Source organism: Terrapene carolina, unplaced genomic scaffold, assembly GCF_002925995.2.
Source record: "Terrapene carolina triunguis isolate 2854851 unplaced genomic scaffold, T_m_triunguis-2.0 Scaffold62, whole genome shotgun sequence".
Classification (NCBI taxonomy): domain Eukaryota; kingdom Metazoa; phylum Chordata; order Testudines; family Emydidae; genus Terrapene; species Terrapene triunguis.
The window spans coordinates 55,595,346-55,607,180 of record NW_020664413.1 but is presented as its reverse complement, the minus strand read 5'-3'; the positions used below and the strand labels follow the sequence as shown (position 1 = coordinate 55,607,180).

The 11,835-nt window shown below is 43.0% G+C and overlaps 1 protein-coding gene across 7 annotated transcripts in view; it reads right to left on the bottom strand.

Moving 5' to 3' along the window:
* Positions 1–4,365: 4,365 nt before the first annotated feature.
* The window catches only part of SPATS2L (spermatogenesis associated serine rich 2 like), a 119,082-nt gene continuing 111,612 nt past the window's right edge, over positions 4,366–11,835 (bottom strand). For all 7 annotated transcript variants that reach the window (XM_026647664.2, XM_026647660.2, XM_026647663.2 and 4 more), the window contains 2 exons: positions 6,529–6,749; positions 4,366–5,329 (listed from right to left, as the gene is read on the bottom strand). In XM_026647664.2, coding sequence (XP_026503449.1) covers positions 4,931–5,329; positions 6,529–6,749 — 620 coding nt within the window. In that variant the 3' untranslated portion in view covers positions 4,366–4,930. The remainder of the gene's footprint in view (positions 5,330–6,528; positions 6,750–11,835) is intronic.

Below are 11,835 nucleotides of genomic sequence, written 5' to 3'. Positions count from 1 at the left end.
CACACACACACACACACACACACACACACACACACACACACACACACTCTTTCAGAAAAAATCTTGTGCAATTTTCTGTGCTGGCATCAGTTCACTATTGACTCTAGGTAATCTTCCTTGGGCAGTAAAGTATTATTATTATTAAATATATACTACTGCCAAATCCATAACATGATACTCAGAAGCCTGAACAGTCCAGCACAAGACCAAAATAAATGGCAGAAACTCCATCTGAGGTTGCTGGAGGAGAAATAAATAAATAAATTCATTACAATAGCCTTTAGCGGCACTGGTCAGGTCCCCCATTGTGCTAGACATTGTATGTACTTGTAGTAAAGACAGGCCCTGCATCAGAGTTTACAATTTAATTTTTTGGCAAGATTCAACTGGTAGATGAAACAGTCGAGCAGACTGCGGGTGGTGGGGAAGTAAAACAGGATTTCTTTTTAAAGGGATTGATCAGATTCCCTGTTGACATAACTGGAAGTTGGCTCAAGCCCATCATTAATGGAGTGGGCACAAACATGCTTTCCTTTAGTTGGAGACATAAATATCTATTTTGATCCATTTTTAAAATCTGTAAAGCTAGATATTGCACCCTTTCACATAACCAATGTGTGTGTAATTTTGTGCTTGGATAGAATTCTGTATTAACTAGCTCCAACCTATAACTATCAAGAGATTTTTAGGGAGGAGCAGCAATTGCACTTAGCTCCTGCCTGTGAGCATGCAGGTAACCTGAAACCAAAAGAAACTTGCCAGCTCAGTGAGTAGTTTTCATGGCATGGGACACACTTGGTGTTTTGGAGAGGAGGGAACATTGGGCAGAATCTTTGCAAGTTATAGGTTTTTGTGCAGATTTTTTACATTCCTGTGGTTCCCCTCCCCCTCCCTCCAAAAATGCAGTATGGGGCCTAATGTCTTGAACGTTTGCTATATTAAATTACAATGGTCTATTTCAGCAAAGGATGTCCTGTATGGCATTGTATATCTGCACTCAAACTCTTACGCAGATACAGGTAACATGAAAGATTTGGGGAAGTTGTATTAAAGATGAGAGTTGGTTCTTCATTTGGGATTTTACATGGTCTATCAAATTGTGCTTAATAACCAGGGTACTTTGAAAAATGTACCAAGTTAAATCTGTAAAAGAATCTGAATTCAGAAAATAACTTCAGTCTAGCAATCCATTGTGCTGACTACTAGCGTCCAGTGGCCACGATCTCATGTATAAAATGTATTGCCTATTTAGTTTGATGGATTAAACATTGCTGTCATTTTTTTCTTAACATTGTCACTCCTTCAGCCCTCTGTATAAGCAGAATTTTGTGTTTTCCAAAAACCCAATCTTTGGCAGTGCAAGTGTTAAGTATGCAGAAGAGTACCATTCCAAGTTAATGCCTAGAAACTCATTCACATGTGACTGAGCATGGGGCTGTGAGACAGAAGCCTGTTATCACCAACAGTAGGTGTGATTCATACAGCTGTAATTCAATAAACTGCTTCAAAATATGGAGAATTTATTTGTTTTTAATTGAAACAAATCACTGTTGTTTCACGTGATAGGCACATGTTCATTTTGAATGTCTAGGAGGAGAGTATTGATAGTGCTAAAAAGTTATTCAGCTAAGTCACAGAAATATTACAGAGTTAGTAATTGGTATTGGGTTCAGCTAACTGTTAAAATAGCTTTTTATAAACAAATAGGATGTTACTTGAAGGGAAACTGCCTGTTTCTGAACCCAGCATTATGATAGTTCAGTCTTGTTTTTTATGTCATCTCTTCTGCTCTGCTAATGACATCAGCTATGCCTGGCCATTTGTCTGCTTCTCCCACAAATATCTACATGCTTTCTTCCACGCTCTCCCTTATTCATGTAATGCCAATCCTAAAGTGATCTGTAAGGCCAATACTCTGTTCCATTTCAAATCCTTCCTTAATACCCACCATTGCTGTAACCCCTACAAGAAAACAGACAACTAATAATGGATAAATTGAGCAGCCAGATGGCATAGCTGATTGGGCTATACATGGCTAGGCTTTAGTTCCTTCTCTGCACTGAGAAGTCTTCCTCCTGGGGGAGACTGGGCTGCAGAGATTGCATACAATAGATATTTAATGTCTTGTCTCTTGTCTTTGTAATCACTGTAGTGGTCCCACTTTCCAACATTTTGCCAGAGAAGAGAGGAAACTAGTTTTAAATTATTTCTGTTTAAGCACCCAACTGATTAGTGCACCGTGGCTGCAGTTCAGCCAGGGCCAGGAAGAGAGAGAATGATGTTTCCCAGTGAAAGGAAAATTTCATAGGGGTTTTTTTTTTCTTTCTTTCTTCTCTCTTCAATTTATGAAGGTCAAAGCTCTCACCTGAGAAACTGAGCAGGAAGGAGTAGGTGGTACGTCTCTGAAAGTCTGAGAGAGAATGAGGCTTATAGGCTCCAGCCAGCCTTGCTACAAGTAATTAAAGGAGTCACAAGTGCAGTAATCAATCAGCAGGCTGTGAGGCAGTATGGGTGTTCTGCTATAGCAAAGCCCTGCAGTAGCATTCTAAGGTTCACTTCAGGCAAAAGCTCAGAGGAGGGTAAGATAGTAGCATTAGGGGTGAGAGGGAAGTCTCAGGAGATGAAGTTTTAGAGCCTGGCTGCTTTGTGAGCTTCGTGGGAAATGTTGTTTGGTTTGCTCTAGTGAATAAATTTGGATGGCTCATGCAAGTTAGCTCCCTGACCCAGGTTCAGGGTCCCAGGACCCTGCAGGCCTGGAGGGTCTGAGTGTGCATTAAGCCAGGCCCCATGGTCTGAGCCCTATCACTTTGCAGTATAGACACAGCCCTGCTTGACTTGAGGCCTGGGAGTCAGCCTGAAGTATCCCACAATTCCATGGGACAACTTCCTTATTCCTTTCTAGCCCAACCATCTGCAATCCACTCTGGAAAACAGAAGCCACTCCCCCCCCCCCACCTTTGCAAACAGCAGGAGCTCAGGTTAGCATTAATCCAGTCTCTTCTGATCATCCATCTGCAAGCATGCGGTCAGTGAGCCTTGTGGGTTTGAAATGGAGAGCAAACCATTCAAGCCTTTTGCAAAGTGAGCTGCTACCTGGTAATCTGCAGGGTGAGCAGTAGAGAAGCAATGCCTTGTTGTTGAGTAAATATTTAAGTAGGAAATGTTTGTCCCCATATTTTTATTTTTTCCTTCACTATCTCTCAAGATGAAGAGAAGCTAATTGCTTCTTAGAGCCAGATATAGCCCAATATCCGCCTAGGGAACTTCCATTGATGTCACTCAGAGAAATGAGCAAAGATTGGACATAAATGATGTCCCTCATTTGAAAAGCAAACAAGGACATTCATGCTTTAAGATTTTTTTTGAAGGGGAAATAGCATCATGTAGTGCAACTGAATAAAGCTCTCTAGTAACAATTAGGCAGACGTAACTATGACAAAGTGAAGGGTAGCAAATAAGCCGCCTAGTCAGGCATTTCATTAATGTGCTGACAGAGGGCCAGATTCTCATACCTTCTGCTGCGTAGTAGGTTACTTCACAAGCAGTCCCTTTGAAGTCAGTAGAGCTACTTGTGGCTCAAGGTGCTATTCAGTGTGACTCAGGGTATTGGAATCTAGTCCACAACAGAAAGTAAAGGCCGGATCCAGAATCCATTGAAGTTAGTTGAAAGACTCCAGTTGACATCAGTGAGTTTTAGGTCAGGTCCCAAATGTCAAAGATAAATTTCAACAAGCAAGGAATAAAGCCCTAAAAATCAACAAATAAGAGAACTGATCTTGGTGGGACTTTTACTTGAATAAGAACTGCAAGATTGGGCCCAAAGTGCATGTTGAGTGTGGTTGTTGCCACAAAGATGAGTATAAACAAATGAGATGCTCATGTGGTTTGGTACTGCAAAGCAGCAAACATTAGAGATTTTAGGGAGTAACAATTTTTTTGGAAGAAACAAGGTTTTTAGAACATTTAAAACAATCTAGGATTGTTTTAAATAGAAAATGCAGATGGATGGGATATCCACTCAAATATCCATCTCCACTTTCTGCTGCATGTTGCCATAAGAGATTTGTAAGAGTCATAGCTCTCCTGTGGGAGAGATGGTTCCTATAGCGAAAAACAGTTTGGATTCAACTGCAATTTTTCATACGCAAAAAAATAATTCCAATTAGTCACAGAAAAGTGACTGATAAAGGTGGAGAATTGGACTGTGCACCTGGATAACCGTGACTATATACATTCCAAACTTAAGAAATGAGCATTTTTCCAGACTCTGAGTAGTTTACCAATGAAAAATACCAATATATTATGTATTAAATACAATTTATACTTGATCTTACAGATCTTTCACTATGGAATAACAGACAGAAATCAAATGCATTATGTTTTTTAATTTGTTTTGTATAGAGCAATATTGTGTGAGTATATAATATAGATATAGATATATATGGAGAGAAAGAGCGCTGTATAGACTTGCACTGAAAAATTCTATAAGAGCATCTGTTTTCATTGCAGACCATGATGTATGAACTTCCTGTTATTTTTTCTAACATTAGCTGCTCTACAAACAACAGAGTGGACTGGTACAACCACATATCTATAGCAGGCATCTTGCTACTATGCATTTAATCTTCAATTTATTTTGTTCAATCTAGATTTGATTTTTCTAAGAAGCAAATACTGCCTGGCAAAAATGCTGCATTGTTATGACAAAAATAACCTTGAGCATATTGAGCAAAGCCTTGAAAGTATGAGGTGAACTACTGCTGATTATTTGAATTAATAAAAATGCCAACAGGTTTTTAAGCAGCAACTGATTGAAATTGATTCTGTTTTCTGACACACTAGCTTTTTGTCAGCATTTCAACTAGCACCTTGAGTGAGAAACTGAAATGGAAAAAAATAAATCTGCTCTGTCTCTCTTCTTGGCGAGAATTTAAGCCACCAAAGTCACAGCTGGCACTGAAAGAACAGTGGCATCAGCAGAGGCCTCTATTCTTGCAGGGCATAAATTGCACTGAGATCCCCTAGCGACACTGCTGCGGAATGGTCTGGGCTCGGTGCTGGCTGGCGTACGATGCTTTCTTTGGTTTTTTTCTGTATTTGTGAGATTCTCTGTGGTCCTTGTAGCTGTGGACTGGTCTTGATTTTTCATAGCTCCTTTATTTTTAGGTCTGAAACTATTATGCTGTTGTCTTCTGTGTTCATATCTGGAACTGCTCTTTATATTATTTTGATCTGTTTCGTTACTGGCACCTTGTGACTTGACAGACCCATTGAGCCGGATGCCGTGATACTGTGAGTTAAATCTTCGTCTCTGGCTAGACGGCCCATTCTATCAAGAAGGGAAATGAATGATCGTTAGGTTGCACGCCCCCTTAAAAGATGTTGTTAAAAACAAATATAACACAGTGAATATTAATAAGTATATGCAGAATCAAATTCCTTATGCAGCCAGTGCATTTGTTTAACCCTGGATGTAACCGAACATATAAGCTTGATCATTGCTAGCGCTCTGTTAAAAACAGCTACATCTACAAGACCATCACTACAGAGTTTGCACCTGAGCAGTTTGCAAATGCGCGTGCTGGTCAAAAGGTGATGATGTATTAGACAGCTCCACAGAAACACCAGCAGCAAAGGTAAGTAGCAGTAAAAAACGTGGGCCCTGACCCTCAAAGGTATTTAGGTGCCTTACTCCTATTAGAATCAATGGGAGTGAGGCACCTAAATACCTTTTGAGGATCTGGACTCAGGTTCACTTTGACTCCCCCCTCCCTGGTCCGGCAAAACTCAGCCTGACTTCCTCAGGAGCTTTACCAAAGTAAGCACTACAGGACAGGGTATTGCAGGGTACGCCTGTAAATGAAACAGATATAAATATGCCACAATATAGTAAGCAGAACTACTGAGCTTGTGAAATACACCTCTACCCCGATATAACGCGACCCGACATAACACAAATTCGGATATAACGCGGTAAAGCAGCGCTCGGGGGGGCGGGACTGCGCACTCGGGCGGATCAAAGCAAGTTCGATACAAAACGCGGTTTCACCTATAATGCGGTAAGATTTTTTGGCTCCTGAGGACAGTGTTATATCGGGGTAGAGGGGTAATATAATTCTCTTGAAATCAGGCAGATTTCAAATGTCAAGATCTACCACGTCCTGAAGGCATGAGTTGATCACTTACCAATAGGAATAAATATTTCCCCATAGCATAGTGTAGGGCAATTAGGTACCATGCAGGGTCTTAAAAACCTTGCTCTGAAGCAAATGGTAGTGGTCACAGGGCATTGATCTGTTCCTGGTATGGCAATTCCTATGTTCCTCCATCACATATGTTCCACACAGTCATGAAACTGGATTTGGAAAACATCTACTAGTTCATTTTGTCCATCCCTGCGAATGGCGAATTGCATATGATGTATTGGAAAATGGTATTTGGTTTTGTGTTGTTCACTTGTAATGCTGCAGATTTTCCCATGAGTTTGTGAATGTTGAACTTCAGTCTAGCTTGTATCTAGTTTCTCACCTGTTTATTTGTTGGGGTTACTTGGGGAGAGGATTCTGTGGGATTGGAAATAAGATGATTTGGCATTTTAGTGCTGGCCGTTTTACTATCAAAGTTCTTGATGTGACTAGAGGATTTTCGGGAGTGTGTACTTTGCTTGCCAGATGCCACATGCGAAGTCACTGACAGCAGCACAGAACTGCATGGTGTTCTTGAGGAGTAGTTGTTCTTTGGATGAGAAACTACAAAAGAAAAACACTCAGTGTTATCAGGTACATCATCAGCACCAAAACACAAGGCCCAGATGCGTATCTCAGTTACACCAGAATTCAGTGGAGTCATTTCAGAATCAGCTCCATAGCCTTTTATTTTTTGCTGTGAAACAGCCTTGTTCCAGAAGACATTTCTGGAGATGAGGGGCCAATCCTGGTGCAACCCACTGACCCTGGTGGAGCTACCCCAGGGATGTGTTCAGCAGGAGACTATCTTGAAGAAGCTCCACAATTTCAAAACTCTTAGGAAGAGGTCAATATTTAGGAAAGGCTGCTCTTCCAAAGGGAAATATGGCTCAGAATGCAATAAAAACAAGAGAGGAATTGCCCTGGCATGGGCATCCATATTGGGCAGGCCTGGATCCACATTATGTTCTGCAGGATTTTTCTCTCTGTGCTGCTAAGACCCAAATCTCAAATTCCTTTTTATGGATTCAGTCCTCCAAAGTGCTAAGTACTCTCTACTCCCATCAGCTTCACCGCTCAGCAGCTCACAGGACTGGGATCTATGTCAATCTAACCCTTCCTGGGATGTAATCCGGGTCAATACCTCTATGGACACAACCCAGTGAAACTGTGAGCTGGATTGTAGCACAGAGCTGTAACACCATGTTAGGGGCAGCGTGGAAGCACATCACCCCTTCAGGAGCTCTGGGAGCATGCATAATGTTTCCCAGGAGCGTGGCCACCTCACCCCCTTTGGGAAGGGTGCATGCAGTACCCAGTTCTCTCTTAGTGCTGACACTGGTGTGGGCCCTGGGAAGCCCTTGAGTTCCCTGAGGTGGAAAGTCTCTCATTGTACCCTTTGCCCTCTTGTCCAAGAGGCTTCTTGCTTCTTCTCCATCCCTTGTCTACCTGCACAGGGCCAGGCACAATCCGTACCCCAAAGGCAAAGAGAGATATTGGTCAGTAGAGCTGCCTGAAGGTAAAAAGCACTGTCCCCCAGGAGTAAAACCAGAGCCTGGATGTCTATATTTGTGTGCTGGGGTGACCATCTTGCTGAAGGGAGGTGCTGTTTGTGACATTGGCAGAGAGAGGCTGTAAGCTGGTTTTCAAGCTGCTTTGATGCTGGCTAAGAACTCTAAACACACTGTGTAAAGACTGAAGGTATGTGAAACTCTATTAAATCAGCAGTGAAATCTGCCGTCTCTTCCACTGGGTGTTTCCATTGCCAGCATCAGAAACGGCATCACTCCGATGGCTGCCTCCAGCACTAGGCTAGAAAAGGTCAACTGGATTTGTAGCTAGTATTTTTTTAACAATAAAAAATGTAAAATATTGGCTCTTTATTTCTGGTGCCTATTGCTTCTTAGTCTGTGAACTTTTAAACTGTTGGGCTGAACAAACTCGCTGCAAGTTTCTTCACATTGAAATACTGTCTCAGTGCTTGTAATGTGAAAAACAGAATGTTTTAATGAGCATCCCCTAGCAGCAGAGAGAGAAATACACAAAAAGAGTCAAGTGCCAATAATTCCCCCACTGCTCATGGTCAATGGGAGTTGTATCCAGTGCCAGCTTAACCCACTGTTGGCCTCTTTGGCAAACATACACTTCTGGGTCCCTACCTTCTAATATGCACAACAAAGAACAGCTGTACAGTACAGTCAGTGTGGCTGGGCTGGCCATGCTGTGGATCCACTGGGACTGGCTGCTCATCCTGCTGCTGCTAGGTGCACCGCTCACCCTAAGTTCCCTGTAAGCTACGTGGCTGGGCAGTTGCCTTCTTAGTGCCGCGCAGGCACTCAGGGAACCTGCCTGGAGGACCGGCCGGGGAAGGGGTGCCCCTCCCCGGGCCCCAACCTAGCTCCTACCCCGGCCCGAACGTCCCGGCCAGACCCGAACCCAGCCGCAGCCAGTGCCTATCCTGCGGCCCCAGCCCTGGATGAGTGTATTGCATGGCTGTTCGGTAGGTCCTAGGCCTCCTCCCTGAATTTGGGCCTTAGGCACATGCCCACTTTGTCATGTGATAATCCAATGCTGGTTGTGCCCCTTTACACCTTGGACTGAATTTGGCCTGGAAACTGAAGTGAATTTCATGCTGATAAAAGGCTGCGGAGATGGAGTTTTCACTCCTTCCACAGAAGAGGTATAGCATGACTTGCAAGTTGCAAAGGCCATCTCTAGGAGTGAGAGGATAGTCCAGTCTCCATGGCTCATTCAATAATTAGCCTAGGGAGCCTGCCAACCCAGAGGCTTGATTGTGATATGGACGCTTGTCAACTACTACCTTGATGGAGACCACAAACTCATCTCATATATGCCACTGGAAAACTACTTGAGGAATTGCCACTGTTCAATCTCACATGTTTCTGTCATTCCTGCTACCACCCCATTCAAAGGGTTGCATCTCAAACACTTACAGATTTTGGCTTAAAGTTCACTAAAACCAACTCTTCAGTTCTGGATTCCTACAGCACTTCCATAGGGTCTTCAGCCATCTGAGTTTCTGGCCCATTAGCAGTCTCAGAAAGGGCTCTGGTGCTGTAAATAGATTATGGCTGCCCCACCTCGCTCTGCTCTGACTTCTGATTACAGAACTTCCTTGTCCCACTTTGTCTTACAAGCACATATGATGCAAATATGCATCAAGAGCAAGAGATGGTGGACAGTGTCTTCAGCGTCCAGAGAGAAGGGAAGTTTCCAGCCAGATACATAGTTTTATCTAATATTCAACATTACTCAGGGAGGATTCCCCATCTCCCCACCACTAGGATGAAAAAAGAGGTTGCATCCTCATGCCAAGTGTATTTACAAACCAAGCACTAGCTAGTTTTTGTAGTGTTTTTTAATCTCTTATTTATTTCCCACCACTAGGTGACCTCTTAGCAAAAATAATGTAACTCCATACTGCTGAACTGCACAGAGCAAAACAGTGAAATATAGATCTCTCTCTTATAAGCAGAGACGATGATCTGAGCTGTGCTGGCATTGCATTCTACCATTCTGTCTTTTTATGACAGACAGGCTGGTGTGGAAGCCAGTGCAAGCATCAAGCTACCTGTCATAAAGTGGGCTACTTACTTTTTAACAGAAAATACATATTTTCCTTTAGGAAATTGTAAAAAAAAAATAGTACAATGAAGATGTGTTATATTTTAAAGTGATCTTACAGAGATGATTACACTTTGGAGAGAGAGCAACTGGAACACTTTAAAATCCATCACCCACAGATGTATATCATTCCTGTTGCTTTCATTTCACACTGAAAGCTGTCTTACACTGTCAGATTGTGCAGCTTACCCTCCCTGGCTGCTCAAACCCCACAAGTTCCTTACGTTGCACAAACTTGTGTTAGTTGCTCCTGCAAAAAGACCCCAATTCAGCAAAGCCTTTCACCACATGCTTAGCTATAAGCACATTACTAATTATTATTTGTACTACAGCAGCATCTCAAGGTCCCATGATGGTAAGCATTATACAGACAGACAGTCCCTGCCTTGAAGATCTTACAATCTAAATAGGCAAGCCAAACAAAGGACGGGAGAGAGACAAAGGCCCAGAGAGAGGAACTGACTATTCCAGCAAAACTAGGAATAGAGTCCAGTTCTCTTGAGTCCCAGTCCAATGCCCTGCTGTCTCATCACTATCCTTAATAGTAGTAGCCCTACAGATTGCAATGTTCTGAATTCAGTGGGCCAATTCATGTGCTCAGAGTTAGGTAATTGCATTGATGAGCCAATTAACCTGTGAAGTTCACTGCAGCTGCAGGTTATTTAGGGAAATATTTAGTAAAATTAAAAAAATGAGTATATGTTTACATCAGTAACAGCTGTGGTTACACTAGCTAGGATGACAATAAAAGAACTTCCAAATTCTTAAGCTTTAGGGCATGAGATAGTTACCATGAGATCACTGTGCATAATTGGATGCATTATTTGGAAATTCATGCTTTCCTCCAGCACATCTGGGATTGGCCACTAACAGAGAGAGGATACTGGGTTAGATGGATCCCTCAGACTGTTCTGTCATAACAGTTTCTGTGTTCTTGTGCATTAAACTGTTTGTGACTTGGAGACAATTCTTAGGCGATGGAATCACAAGATTCATTCTGGCAGATTCACGATTTGTTTTTCTTGCTATTGTGACAGACCCAGACCAGTGGGGTACAGGAGTCTGGTAGAGGGCAAATATACTGGTCACTGGATGAGTAGTTTTCTGTTCCCTGAGTGACCAGAGCAGGGGCTGCACTAGAGTAATCAGGAACCTGCTAGAATCAGTTAAGGCAGGCAGGCTAATTAGGACACCTGGAGCCAATTAAGAAGAAGCTGCTAGAATCAATTAAGGCAGGCTAATCAGAGCACCTGGGTTTTAAAAGGAGCTCACTTCAGTTTGTGGTGGGAGTGTGAGGAGCTGGGAGCAAAAGGCACAAAGAGCTGAGAGGGAGAGGGTGTGCTGCTGGAGGATTGAGGAGCACTAGCGTTATCAGACACCAGGAGGAAGGTCCTGTGGTGAGAATAAGGAAGGTGTTTGGAGGAGGCCATGGGGAAGTAGCCCAGGGAGGTGTAGCTGTCATGCAGCTGTTACAGGAGGCACTATAGACAGCTGCAGTCCACAGGGCCCTGGGCTGGAACCTGGAGTAAAGGGCGGGCCCGGGTTCCCCCCAAACCTCCCAATTGACCTGGACTGTGGGTTCTTCCAGAGGGGAAGGTCTCTGGCTGTTCCCCAACCCACATGGTGAATCTCTGAGGCAAGAAAATCCGCCAATAAGCACAGGACCCACCAAGATAGAGGAGGAACTTTGTCACACTATTTATAGTAACTCCTTGGAAACCTGAAACTGGAAATTTGTTTTCTTCCTGAAATTGTTTTTCCTCCACCATGCCATGTTTTTGTTTGCTCATGAGTGCTGGGGCTGCTAGGATGGTTTTTTTTGGGGGGGGTGAGGGGGTAGATGGCTGGAGAGAGGAGAAAAGCATTGAAGTATTTGTTTTTTTTTTTAAAACATACAAAGTCTTGCACGATATAATGAGAAATAAGAGGTCAAATTTTGCATCCGGGGAACATGCCTTTTGGAGCAGACAATAGTTGTGAGCAGCTCAGTAAATTTACAGACAGA